General features: G+C 45.6%; 2 protein-coding genes across 4 annotated transcripts; one reads left to right on the top strand and one right to left on the bottom strand.

The window, feature by feature from the left end:
* Window positions 1-3,861: 3,861 nt before the first annotated feature.
* LOC123410024 (protein WIR1A-like) lies at window positions 3,862-4,560 on the top strand. The gene is made up of 2 exons (XM_045102896.1): window positions 3,862-4,056; window positions 4,193-4,560. Exons 1-2 carry the CDS (start codon window positions 3,939-3,941, stop codon window positions 4,312-4,314), a joined length of 240 nt encoding a protein of 79 aa, XP_044958831.1. The 5' UTR covers window positions 3,862-3,938; the 3' UTR covers window positions 4,315-4,560.
* A 322-nt stretch (window positions 4,561-4,882) lies between these two features.
* On the bottom strand, window positions 4,883-7,125 carry LOC123410023 (sm-like protein LSM7). Of its 3 annotated transcripts, none has more exons than XM_045102892.1 (5): window positions 7,006-7,118; window positions 6,807-6,888; window positions 6,105-6,224; window positions 5,739-5,791; window positions 4,883-5,248 (listed from the first exon to the last, which is right to left on the bottom strand). In XM_045102892.1, exons 1-5 carry the CDS (start codon window positions 7,006-7,008, stop codon window positions 5,144-5,146), a joined length of 363 nt encoding a protein of 120 aa, XP_044958827.1. In that variant the 5' UTR covers window positions 7,009-7,118; the 3' UTR covers window positions 4,883-5,143. The 3 variants fall into 3 exon arrangements, with proteins under 3 accessions (XP_044958827.1, XP_044958828.1, XP_044958829.1); XM_045102893.1 differs by having other exon boundaries at window positions 6,105-6,176; window positions 7,006-7,117; XM_045102894.1 differs by lacking the exon at window positions 5,739-5,791 and having other exon boundaries at window positions 5,119-5,248; window positions 7,006-7,125.
* Between the last annotated feature and the right edge of the window lie 6,789 nt (window positions 7,126-13,914).

Genomic DNA, 13,914 nt, shown 5'->3' with positions numbered 1-13,914 from the left:
CTACCATGTAAGTACAACTTCCATCTAGGCCATCCAGTTTGCATCAAGATCTGTGCCATCTTTACATAGAAATTTCTCCTTTTTGTCTTTCTAAACAAAAGAACATCTGACCTTCAAACTTTGCAGGTCAACACCACACAAGTACCACCCTTTGAACGAAACGTTTCTTATTTGTCTGATGCAATAAAAAATAATGAAATTCAAATTTTAAATGAATTTTATCATTTCATATATTTATGTTGCGCCAAAAACAAATGAAGAAAGTTATGCACATGATACTACTTGTGTGACGTTGACCTACAAAGTTTGAAGTTCAAATGTTTTCTTATTCAGGAGTAACAAAAAGAAGAAGTTTGTACGCACGAATTTGATGCAACAGTGGATTGTCTAGCTAGATAGATAAGAGTTGTAGCTACATGGCCCCACAACCATAACTTTCCACATATGAAGATCAATATCACTAAAAAAATTAGTCAATATCATAAGCCTCACTCATTATGTTCTAGAGTCTCATCGGAGCGTATAACTAATAAAATATAAGTGGCGTGTCATAAAAATCGTATTTTTAGATATGTATTTTTTTGAGTTGGTCAGATCTGTATTCGAAAGATATTTGCAGTGATACTATCTTTTGTGTGTAACTTATTATTTTGTTAGTTAAATATATAGTCAAATTTAATACTCTTTTCATTTCAAAATAAGTGTAGTTGATCTAGTGCAAAATTTATATTATTTTAGTACTAAATGTGCGGCATTTATTTTAAGATGAAGAGAGTATAAAATATGAAAGGTACTAATAAATCTGAAGAGAGAAAGTACTAATTTCTTCATCCGTAAACTCTCTTACGTGAGTTCGGTTCATGCTTCACCCAATTTCATACCCCAGCTAATAACGTGTACTGTTTGTCTGTACCACTTTTATGCTGCTTAGAGCATCTCCAACAGCCGCGCTATACTAGCGCCGCGCCGCAAAAAAGGCAAATATAGCGCGCGCGCAACGCGGCGGACAGCTCCAGCGGGCGCGTTAAAACCGCACGCGCGCTGGCCATAGCCCCATCCCGCGCTGTGTATTTCGGGCGTCCACTTCCGCGCGCGGCAGACTCGAGTGCGCGCGCGAACTCTCCCATTTTCTTCCTCCTTTGCTCCCGCGCGCACCGGCGCCAGCGCCCCTGCCACCATGGACGCGCACACCGGCACCCCGCTGACCCCGCTGTACAACCGCGACCCCCCCCCCCCCCGCCGCCGCCGCCGCCGCCGCCGAAAACCCTAGCGCGGCGGGCGTTGGCGCTGGCGCCGGAGCTCCGCCGACCGTCGGCCTCGCGCGCAGCCTCTTCTTGCCGCCGCGGATGACCACGCCGACGGGTGGCGTCGCGCCGGCGCCGTCCCGTGCCGCCACCGCACCGTCGGAGCGGAAGAAAGGAAAAAACATCCGCGAAGAAGAAGACGACGGACGGCTCCGGCAGCTCGAAGGCGAAGAAGAAGGTTGCAGGGCGGTGGCCGGGCGCAGCGTCTACCGAAGCGCCGGCGAGCTCACTCGTTGAGCCGGCGGCCGATGCGCACCACGTGTTCGACGAAATGCCCCAAAGGTGAAAAAAATTCCAACTTTTATTTTCTTGTTATTTTTTCAATGCATCATCATATAGATAACTTATATTTGCATTGTTCACAAAACTTTGTAGTCTCAACGATGATGCATACATGTAAACTATGGGTGTTGGGTCCAACAATTCGCATTGGTCTCAAACAAATGACATCCATTTGGACGACCATGAGTTTGAGGTGGACGAGGAGGGTGAGGGCATTGTCGAGGCGCCGAAAGAAAGAGCGGGCAATTACACCACCAACGATGACAAATTACTATGCAATACTTGGTTGCAAGTGTCGAGGGATCCATCCGTTTGAGGTGATCAAAGTAGAGATGCTTATTGGGGGCGAATGAAAGAACACTTTGATGCTCAGAACGTTAGTGGAATTGACCGCTCCGAGAGATCACTTCGGTCCCGATGGTCGACAATCAACTCGGATTGTCAAAAGTGGGCGGCCGTACAAAAGGCAGTTGACAAGCTTAACCCAAGTGGCACAAATGAGGATGATAGAGTAAGTGGCATCTCATACATGTTCATCATACTTGTTTTTGGTGTCCGAAGTGCTAACTTGTTTTGTTTTTCTTGTAGTACAACATTGCACAAAACTTGTTCAAAGCAGAGACGAGGACAACCAAGAAGGGGAAGATCAAGAAAGGAAAAATCTTTACCTTGCCTCATTGCTACGAAGTGTTGAAGGATGATGAGAAATGAAAAAAGCGTGAAGATTTGGATGATTTGCATTTGAGCAACAAACGCAAGCGCACAATTGAGTTGAATGATGATGAGGAGGAGGATGATGCATCAAGTGATGACGGCAAGAGAAGCCCCACACCCAACTCGGTTTCATACTCGAAACCAAAACGACTGGATGGGTGCAAGAAGGATAAAACCGAAAAGAAGAAGAGGAAAGGAGATGATGAGCTCACAAATTCTATGGAAGCTATTGTGAAGGCAAGAAAAGAAGCCAACGAGGTGAGGAAAATGGCAAGGAACCAAGATGCCGCGGCCGAGGAGAGAAGGTTGGCGGCCGAGGAGAGGAGGGTGGCCACCGAGGAGAGGAAAGTGGCATTGGAGGAGAGGAAGGTGGGCATGGAGGAGCGAGCTAAGTTGTTGGAATGGGAAAAGCACTTGTTCTTCTTGGACACATCTTTGTTCAATGATGCGCAAAAGGAATATGTCAACCTTGCCCGTGAAGAAGTGTTGATTCAAAAAAGAGCCATGATCCGCACAATGGGTGGCGGTGGCCTTGGCGGCATGGGTGGCGGTGGCCTTTGCGGCATGGGTGGCGGTGGCCTCGGCGCCATGGGAGGCTTGGGTGGCTTCGGAGCCATGGGAGGCATGGGTGGCTTTGGAGCACCCTCCAACGCTATGGGAGGCATGGGTGGCTTTGGAGCACCCTCCAACGCTATGGGAGGCATGGGTGGCATGAGTTTCGCTTCTCTCATGGGAGGCATGGGTGCACCTCCGGCCATGGGTGGAATGTCTTTCGATGTGCCTCACACACATACCCATGAAAATGGCGTTGAAGATCTTGCCAAGACCGTCGGAGCTACACGTAATGCGGTGCGTGATGAGGTTAGGGAGGAAGATTCATCTTCGAAGGCGGAAGAATCGTCTTCGGAAGAAGAGGAAGACGACGAGGAAGATGATTGATGTGTTATATGTCTTCAACTTTGTTGGATGAACTTGTATTTTGAACTTGGTTTGCATTTTAAACTTGGTTGGATGAACTTGTGGGCATGACTTTTATTCATCAACTTATTTGTGTTAAATTTCACATGTTCATTGCATTTTGATGAATGTTTCAAACTATTTTTTGTCCAAATGCCATATATTTGGGCGCTGCTGCAGCGGCGCGCGCTGCATTTTTGCGCGCTGCTGGAGCGGAGCGCGCGCGTTGCATTTTAAAGCTACTGCTGGAGCCAGCGCTGCGCGACGCGTCAAACCAGACGACCAGCGCGCGCGGCAAACTTGTTTTTTAGACGCGGCGCGAAGCGCGTCTGTTGGAGATGCTCTTATGGCCAAAAAGAAAAGAAGAAAAGGCAGGCTGTGGTGTGACACGGCAAGGCGACGCCGGCGAGTAGATATTTTCCTGCGTATGACAAATAAGAGACGACCGGAGGCGGAGACCCGCTGTGTTTACCGGGAGTCGTTGTTGCTCTTGCATGTTGCATGGCCCAGCGTTATCGCCAGCCTTGACTAACCGGAGAAAATCGAGGGGCCATTGTGATCTTTTCTCCTCTCCATCGGGATCACGTCTATAAATACGACCCTCCGGCAAACAGCAGGATACACGCAGCGCAAACTCACCGAAGGGTAGTAACAAACCACAACCCAAACGAGCTCCACTCCATGGGGTTCTTCGCCGGAGCCGCGCGTTTCCTGGTGCTCCTCCAGATCGCTCTCTTCGTCATCTCTGCCGTGATCATCAGCGGCCCCGTCTGCAACGGAGCACGCCCAGGACTCGGTGGTCAGTGCTTCCAAACTCTTCATTTCATCCTCCTCCTCGTCTCCTAGCTAGCTACTCCGACTTGAAACAAGATTACTTTGAAATTGAGTAGTCACTTGCAACTGAATATCCATGGTGGACGGTGTTCTCCTTCCAGGTGGTGCTCTGGACCCCGGTAGTCCTGTGTGCGTCGGTGGACGGTGCGCACCATCTGGCCAGCCCTACACTCGCCCTGGGTGCGGCACCGTGTACAAGTGCCCACCAGGTGCTCAGCCCTAGCGCCCGCAGACCCCGCCTCCCCAACAATGGAGTAATCGCACTCCCACGGCGTGGATGCATGGCTCTGTCTTGTTCGCAGTACCAGTTACTATCAGGATCTTATACTGAACCTAATATCATCTCGTGTGGGCGCACTGATATGAATGATGGTTCGGTTCAGAAATAAAGATGAACGGTGTTCCCATCTAGTATTTGCCAAAATAAAGATGGGCAGTGAGTGAGCACTGTCTTGTTACCTCGACTCAATCTTGCTCCAACGGGGTTCTCCTCACGCTATTGTACTCTAGGCATGAAGGTTGCACGCCAACGTCTGCCTATACAATTTGCTTTTTTTTTTGGTTTTGTTTGCTTGCGAGGGTCTGCCTATATAAATTAAGCATTATGTTTCTTTAAACGAAAATTCAAGTGAGGTGATCGATCTCTCTTCGTGGTTGCGGTGCACAAGGTTGGAGAGAAAATGAGATTTACAGGGGTAGAAAACGTTGGATAATTCAAGGAAAAAATGGTGGTGCTAACTCGTTGTCTTTTCCGCAAATGTTTTAACTTCAGGTGAAAAGAAAGAGAGGGGTTTCAACTAAAAGAAGAAAATATCTTCTGCGGAGTTATGGGGATATATGCATAAACATTTGTCAGAGATCACAATAGGCGAATATATACGTAAATACATCCGTGTTAACATATACACGAGACAGTCCAGTGCGACTCATAATCATCTTGGCACAAATATGAACCTCGGACGACAAGTGCTCCAACATAGATTGCCATATCCAATACTATAAGCTAATGTAAGTCTCTCCATGGGGAATCCAACCAGCTTCTCGGGTCATTCTTACGAGCGAGTGGTTTGTTCCCCATCAGCCTCTTGGAAGGGGTTTTTGATCTCCTCTGTTCCCTCGGTTGGCGATACAAGCATCACCGCTGTGCCCCTGCAGACCTGCAGTTAGCAGTCGTTAGAGAATGCTTCGAATGCTGTTTAGTTACGAATATGGTTGACAAAAAACATTTCAAGGAAAAGCGGCCATCGCAACACTTCAGTGCCCTGAATAAGAACCATGGAGGACGAAATCTACTGCTTTTGGAATCACAATCACCAAACCGATAGTCTGATTCTTGTGTCGCCGCTGTAGATTCGGTCTTCTGAGTTGGTGTTGTTGGTTTGGATGTGTTGTGTAAGTGTCGAGGGCTATGGTTGTTATGTGTTGGGAGCATTGGACAAGCTGCCTAAGTGGTCGTAGTGTTTCATGCTTTGTGAGTAGCCCGCTTTGGGAGTGTTTGTATGGGTTTTCGTCCAGTTTTCCATAAACTAACCAAGCAATTCTCTTCTTCTTAATTAATCAATGAGGCAATTCTTTTGCCTCCTTTTCGAAGAAAAAAACCCGATAGAGGAGTGCTAGTATTGAAGTCGATACTGTAAACAAACTTACAATGAGACCAAGCTGTCTGGTTTTTGCCGATAGTTTCAATGGATCATCTTGCTCTGCAAAATAAGATGACATGGGTGAAGCATGCTATTCATTACACTTTGTCCATATCTTTACAAGCGCACTCCAATTAGGTAATTACTGGTTGATAAATGCAGATACAGTTATGGTATTTTGGCCACCTCATTTGTTCAAGCAGCGACAGCAGCAAGTCCTCTGTATGGTCAACGAGTATGCTAGCGTCGTACTAACTAAGGGGATGCACAAACTACGGTAATTTTTTTTATTCCAATCTCCAACTAAAATGCATAACCTTGCATCTTATTGGGGACCCAAGATGAGATCAAATTAAACTATGTGGAGTTGTACCTCTTTCAAACTCAATGGCTTCATCAAGCACCAAGTTCAGAAGCTGGTCATAGCCCTTCAAAGTTCCTGTAACTGGAGGTGTACAAATGCCAGAGTCAGCACGCGTCGCATTGGGATAAACTGCAAGGCAACAACAACAATATTTTTTGCCGTAATAATGTATACAAATGCCAAAGTTCACAGCCTTTGTTGTGTTGCGACCTACAGCAGGATAACCAGACTACTTTCTGCCTTCCGGCCTTTCAGGAAACTGGAATAACTCTAGGACCATGCACATATTGGATCAACAACCAACACACACAGCATATCAGAAACGAATCCTCGCTTAACAAGGTATGCATAGCACCAGTACCGAGTCCCCCGACATGATAACAAGTGAAACTAAAACCAAGTCACGCTGAATGCCGAGCACCCACCCACCTATCCCGCTGCCATTACAATCATTTTTCACCATTCGTCATCCCTGAACAGATTACAATTCAATTCCCCCCTGGAAGGATCTCAGAAGACAACGGGTCCTGAACCAGTCATGTGAACCAGCGCATGCACATCTATCGAGTTCTAGAGTAGACTATGTAAACCAAGTCGAGCAGGCAGTCCCGTAGGCAAAACCAACAGTATGAACTAGCAGACGAGGGCACTGTATAACATGAAACAATTGGGGGGCAAGAAATCTGGCGAGGGGTGTACGGACGGACGGACCTTGCCTGCCGCCGGTGAGCTTGACCTGGACGCCCTTGTCGACGAACTTGGCCAGGTCCAGCACCGTCTCCTTGCGCCCCGACTGCACAAACGACCCACTCCAGTCAGATGGGATCGAGATTCCAGTCTCCCACCAGGCGCTGGGCGGGGGACGGGCGAGCAGTGGGATTGATTGATCGATCTATCCGAGCTTACTCACCATGACCGACCGGCGACGGCGACGGCGACGGCGCGCCGGGGCAGGGATGGATGGAGGCGGCCGCTGACGAGGGGTGTTCTGCTGTCCTGTCCTCCTCTCTCCTTTTTCTCACTTCCTATTTCGTTTATTTATTTTTTTATGTACGGGGTTATGTGCATGTGCTGGGCCTGTTTCACTGGCTGGGGGCCTTGACTGCGGCCCATTTCCGCGCGTCTTCCTTCCCTTCTACTCTTCTCTCCCTCCTTCCTTCCTTCCAACGGAAGCCAGACGCACACGAACTGTCACTCACTCTCACTCGCTGCTCCTCCTATCTCACTTGGCAAACCTCCAGATCGAGAAGGTGGGCGCCATCCTCCATCGACAGCGCCCATCAGCCGGAAGCAAAGCAAGCGATGTAAGTAGTTCGTAGTTCGTAGCTCGTAGCCACTACGTATAGCAGTTAGCAGATCGAGTCCATTCTTTTTGCCTCCCCCTCCGGTAGCCTCTTTGGAGTTTCGCGGTGGGTGTGAGTGTGACTGTTCTCATGGCGCGGCTGCTCTCAAGGTCGACGCGCCGTGTATGGATATATCAGATCCACAATGCTTCCGCCGCCTGATCTTACGGGGTTTTCACTTTTCAGTGATCAGTATGATTTTGGGGTTCAGTGATTATGGAGTAGGTAACGTCCGTACCAGTCCGTACGTAGTTCTGTGTATATTCATGCATGTAGTATTTAGTTTAGTATTCCCCTCCCTGTTAATTTTTTTTTTCAGTATTATGCAATCCAGCAAAGCAAGGACACATTGCATGTAAGGTCTAAGCAATTGGCCGGGTGTAACATATGTGCATTATCTGCGTACAAAATTGTTGGGAAATAGGATTGGAGGTACACGTACTGCTGAATTGCTGTGATTCTCTCATACTGGTCATGGTCACACCCACCTCCATATGAGTCCATATGATCGTATACATAGACTTACGTATTAAATTAAGTTGCTCTAGTGACATGCATGCATGAACTGTTGCCCAAAATCTTTATGCGGCAAACTCTAGTGTCTTTTTCTGTTTTGGGGGTTTTCACTCGGTTTTCCTTAATTAACAGAAAAATGTTAGGTTTTGGGGTCCAGTTTCCCTTATAAACTGGAGCATATCTCTTTTCTTTTAATCAAATGCAGGAACCCCTGCCCTCGTGATGAAGTTCTTCAATAGAAATTCTCTATGCGGCTAGCTGTACTGATCATCTATGCATGCAACTTGCTAAACCATTGATGGCGTGCATTCCCACGCCCCAACCATTCTGTCTAATGTAATGGTAGGACTTTATATACAAATATAAGGTGGCATGAGCAAGAGCTCTTGACTCGTGACATCAATGTAGAGTCATAAACGCGTTAGTGTAACAGTCACATATAAGCTGGACAATAGATGACAATGTTGTGAATCACCAACATCTAGTATAGTAGCACATTACTTAGTAGTGACGGACCTAGCCCATTGGACCAGGGTGGGCCAGCAGTGCTACTATGCATATACATTTTTTTTTATTTTTTAACTCTTCTCGTATATGGTATAAAAGCAATTTCCCCACCCTGGCCACCCTCTACCTCCGTCATTGTTACTTAGTATATCATATATACCTCAATGCTATAAGGAACCGACTGTTTATCTGTAATAACCGATAATAAGGAGAAGAAAATCACGATATGCATCAAAACTTTACATGAGACTATATTTTTACATTTTAAAGGAAGGGGAACCAATATTGAAAAGAACTTATGAAATATGACTAAACCCACATTGGGTTATAAAACAACACGTCCTAGTGGGATACAAAATGTCATCATGTTGTATCTATACCGAACCTCTTGTTAACACGAATTGTGGATTTTGGATGACATCCCCACCAAACTTTGGTCATGAGGCAAGATTTCTCGAGAATCTTGCGATCAAAGTTGTTGATCAAAATTCCATGCCACAAACTATGTGGTTGTCCAAGTGAGCAACGTTTTGGAACCAAATGCCCCAAATTTGAAGAAGTATTTGGAGTAGCAACTTGGGGACTCGTGGCGTATGATCAAGTAAATGATTGCTATAGATGACCCTACATAAACTTAGTAATTAAAGGAAATATGAGGAAATAAATGAGATCAACCTGAATGTCATATCCTGCTTTCAATAGCATTTTCCCAATAGTGGATGATAAATGTAGAGGTAAACTAAAAGGGTAAGTCTATATTAGTGCCCCAACCATATAAAGAGAGATCACATAACTTAGCCACATTCCAACATTTGGCCAAAGACTAACAATGTTTCATAGGGTTCAAGTGAGGATTTCCCATGTTACGATTTGAAAATAATTTATGTATGTTTCATGCCTAAATAATAAAGCCGGCATCTCATTCCTTTCATCATAGAAGTGACCATATTAGTTGATTTTCTCTTCCTAGGGTTCCAGAGTTCCTTTATCATATCCACTACAGGTGAGAGTTGCTTTGTCAATAGAATCACAGTAAATCCTCATCCTCAGCGACAGGGGGTGAGGGTGGGCGAGGGGGAGCCATGGCCCCCCAATGCTGAATTTTTTGCAAATATAGCCTTCTAATTGCCTGGAAAATTTGCATATATATTGATCCCCCTTCATGGTTCTTGGCTAGCGGATTTATACCACAAGCATGTATGCCTTTCAAAAGGTTTCCTGGAGTTAATAGGGCGTGTGTGGGGTGGGGGTGATTTATACCAACTACTGATTTATACCACAAGCATGTATGTCTTTCAAAAGGTTTCCTGGAGGTAATAAGGCATGGGGAGGGGGCGATTTTCGCGGGGTGGATTGGTACCAACTATAGGCTAGTGGATCTTTTACGGACCCGTAACCCGAATCAACAAGCGTCTTGTGATTTTTCTACTGGAATACATGCACTTACAACATTAGTGTGAGGTGATCCATGGCCAAAAATGATCCAATTACACAATCGGATGACCCGGGGGGGGGGGGGGGAGGGGCATCAGAGGGCTGAAAAATTGCTCAATTTTACCATACTAAATTATAAGCTACATTATCTCATTAATAAAATTCAGTTATTCCTATAATAAAAATAAATCCCAGATGATAAAGAAATGACACCGTGCTTGGATTCTCACACCCTTGTGGGAAAGAACATATCGACATGCCCTTACCATATGTTGGCTGGGCTCGATTCGCATGTTATCAATTTCGCTGGTGTCACCTGCTAGTACTATGCCATTTATCTGTTTCACCGGTGTCTACGGAAGAGCATAGACAATTATTATTGTGTGCAATACAATTTACAAGGCTAGAGGTCGAATTAGGTTTTCATCACTTCAACCATCGTACAAGCACCTCTTATCTCTATATAGTGAGATCTTCTCGATAGGAGTTGATGACTCGTTGTAAATCATTTATGTTTGAAACATTTGTTTTGATATAGTGAGGTCGTCGTTGTGTGCCTGTGGTAGCAACAATTTTTCCTGTAAATTTTTTTGTCCCTTATCTTGATTTAATTTGTATATGCTTGTCGGTTAATATGATTGTTTTTCTTTGGATTGCTAATATCAGTCATTGAGACTTTCTTGGGACTCAATCAATAAAGCTTAATTAGACATCTAACAAGCCCTGGGTTCATGGGTTGTTTCCCGATGGGTCCAAAATCTTTATTTATTTTGTCTAACGCAGAAATCCTAGACAAACTTCCATTTTACGACACTTTGCAAGACAACCAGTAACTAAAATGAGTTTCCTTTATTGTCCCTTTTTAACCCGCCAAATTTTTTTGCTAGTATTCATCTTAAGCGCATGTTTGAACGAGTACTCTCCCCATATAAAAATATAGTGCATATTAGATTTGTCCTAAGATGAATACTAATTTATAAATTGTATAGTGCATGTTAGATTTGTCCTAAAACGTTTACTTTCCCCATACCAACTTTATAGGAAATAAATGAACATGTATGCTAAGTTATACTAAAGCTGTGTCAATTAACTTGAATCGGAGGGAGTACCAAATATATATGACGGGAAACAACTTTATTGAAAAACTATAAACATTTACTAGTACATATGCTCGTGTATTGCGACGGGCGAAAAAAAAACACAAAACCTACACCTTCTGCCACTATGTGCTGCCTTTTGTATCCAACTCATGCAAGCATCATAAAAAAGATAACTCTCATCCCTAGAAACATTGTCAAAGTAAAGTTGTTTACCAAAAAATAAAACTACAAATATCAAGAATAAAAAATGGAAGGAAAACTTTGTCAAGACTTGAAAAAAATGTCACGTTTTCTTGATTTTAGCAACATAATGTTACTTGTGTGAGGTGTGTAGATAATTTGAAAACTGCAACTCCTATCACATGGAGACATACAAAAAGCTTGATTCAAGCATGAATGGAAGTTTTGTCAATTAATCGGCCTATATACTTTTGCAGCTCTTCATGGGCCTTTTGCACTAATAGATTTTATATTACCCTAGTTTTAACTTGCTTGCTCTGTTCAAATGCCTGGGTTCTTCATTTAATTCACAAAAAACAATCTTGTTCGTAGAACCAATAGACCCAAAAAAATGTCCACTATTGGGTTTGAATCGATGACCCCCACATTACAAATGTGCAAAAAGAGTATGAGTAGACTGTTATCCCTCTTTGTCTAGCATCTGAATGACCCAATCTTTTTTTCTTTATTCTATCTGTCTTTGGGCGGAGTCATTGGCTCTTATATTATACTCTGTTTGTTCGCTATTATCAGGCGACGAAGAGTCCATTTAGTCGAGTCTGCATACATATTTTCTGTATTTTCATTTATTGAGGGAATTAATTTATAACAGATGAAAAAACTGATAGGTATTTATTATTAGGGGGAGCCATTGACACTAAATTTGTCATTAAATGTTTTGAATTATACTGCCAAATTATGTCTTATATTTGATACAGAGGGAGTATATATTATTAGGGGGAACCATCGACCCTAAATGAGCCACCAAATGTTTTGAATTAATCGAAAAATGGTACATGCACTCGGGATTAGCATGGAGGTTTCGTGGTTCTTTCTTCCCATTAGTTCACCACATTAATTATTTCTTCTTTTTCAGAAGTGTACTCATTTTTCTTGCTGATTCTTGAGGGGGCTTATTGAGTTTAATTTGCATACCTATATAAATAGATGGATTTATCCATAAGGCAGCAATGTGGGACTATGTATAGGAAACTTTTTTTTTACAGAAACATGATGTACATCAATTGTACACAGCCTTAACAAACTTGTTTGTTGGCCCACATTAAAAGATTAGGACTCTTGGTTGGCTCAAAAAGGAAAACAAATGATTAGAAAAAAAGATCAGGACACTCATGCATGAAGAAACTGGCTGGTGCCTAAACTCATTGTCTTTTTACAAAAAGCTTTATCCCCTAGCTCAGTTCGTGGGGACAACAACAACCGACCTGTGGTTGTGAGTTCGAATCCAAGTGCCCTGCATAGATTTTTCTTTTCCTCAGGCCGGGCTGGACTGCGTCTACACATGGAAAAGAAAAATGGATTGTGGATTTTATTCAAAAAAATATCATGACGTTTATCGTATAATTACATGATGAACTAAGAATATCTTTTTTTATTAGTAGGTATAAACAACATTGGATGTATATCTTATGAAGTAGTACGTATATTTCAAGGTGAATGAATCTACTAATACTGATTTTGATATTGTATAAGTTGACAATCAGCGACGGAGCTTGACCCAGAAAACTGGGCGGGCCGGCTGTAGAAAATAACTACAAGAATCGTATTTCATGGCCAAATGTACGTATACACTGCAGAAAATTGCATTGGCTGGGCGGACCATGGCACTTCGGCCTTGCCGTAGCTCCGCCACTGTTCATAATGCAAATGTTTTTATAAATTTGATCAAAGTTTATATAGATTGAGTCATAAGATAAAATTTGATATGAAGCGAGGATAATATTCCTCTCCGCCCCCGCGGGCGACCGGCCGCGGCCAACCTCCCCCTTCCTCTAGCCCCGCTCTCTTCCTCCCCTCTCCGTCACCGTCGCTAGCACCCGCGGCCGCCCTGGCCCCGGGTTCGCTGGTGGCGGCGACCCCCGGCCCTTCCCTTCCCGGTGGCTCTCCGACGCGGGCCGGAGCTGTACCAGGGGGTGTTCCTAGGCGGCGGCGTTCCAGGTGGCGGGGGGGGGGGGGCTCCCGCCGCGGCGTGGGGGCCGCCGCGGGGTGACGCTGCGGACAGTTGGGCGACGGCGTCGTCGTTGGCGGCGGGGTGACGCTGCGGCGAGATCTGGCGGCGGGGCCCATCTAGGCCTGGGCGGGCCAACGGCTCAACGGGTCTGCGGCGGAGCTTCCGGGAGATGAGGGAGCAGCGACGAGAGGTTGGGTGCTGGCGGCGCCGTTCCCAGCCCGCTGCAGCATGGCCGACAGGGCTTAGCGGGCCCGCTTCGGGCCCGGCTAGGCCAGGGGTGCCATGGTATGCCCTGCTGTCGTATCCGGTCGGTGACCCCGACGGTGCCGGAGGCGCGGGCCTCCCGCACGTCGATGATGGAGGTGGATCTCCTCCCGCTCGTTTTCGATGCTGATGCTTCATCGTTTGCGTAGCTCTCTGGTCTCCTTTGCCTCGTGTTGGTGTTCGAAGTGAGACTGCGTGAATGGTAGCGCAACTGTGCTGGCGCGTGGGGTTTGACGATGGTTTGGCTGGTCGGCTCCGATTGGACGGTGGGGTGTGGAGTGCGGGAGAAATCCTTGTCGGTTCGTCCGGCTCTGATGCGGTGACACCGCGGGTGCCACCATTCCTTCTTGAAGGGTGTCGATGGTAGCCATCCCCTACCTCCTTCCACGTGCCGGGGGAAACCATAGGACTCATCCGGGCAGCAACGCCGTCGACGTCGCATCCCTTCTTGGAGGTGCTGCTTG

The sequence above is a fragment of the Hordeum vulgare genome, chromosome 7H (assembly GCF_904849725.1).
Source record: "Hordeum vulgare subsp. vulgare chromosome 7H, MorexV3_pseudomolecules_assembly, whole genome shotgun sequence".
Classification (NCBI taxonomy): domain Eukaryota; kingdom Viridiplantae; phylum Streptophyta; class Magnoliopsida; order Poales; family Poaceae; genus Hordeum; species Hordeum vulgare.
This window is presented reverse-complemented; position numbering and strand designations above follow the sequence as displayed.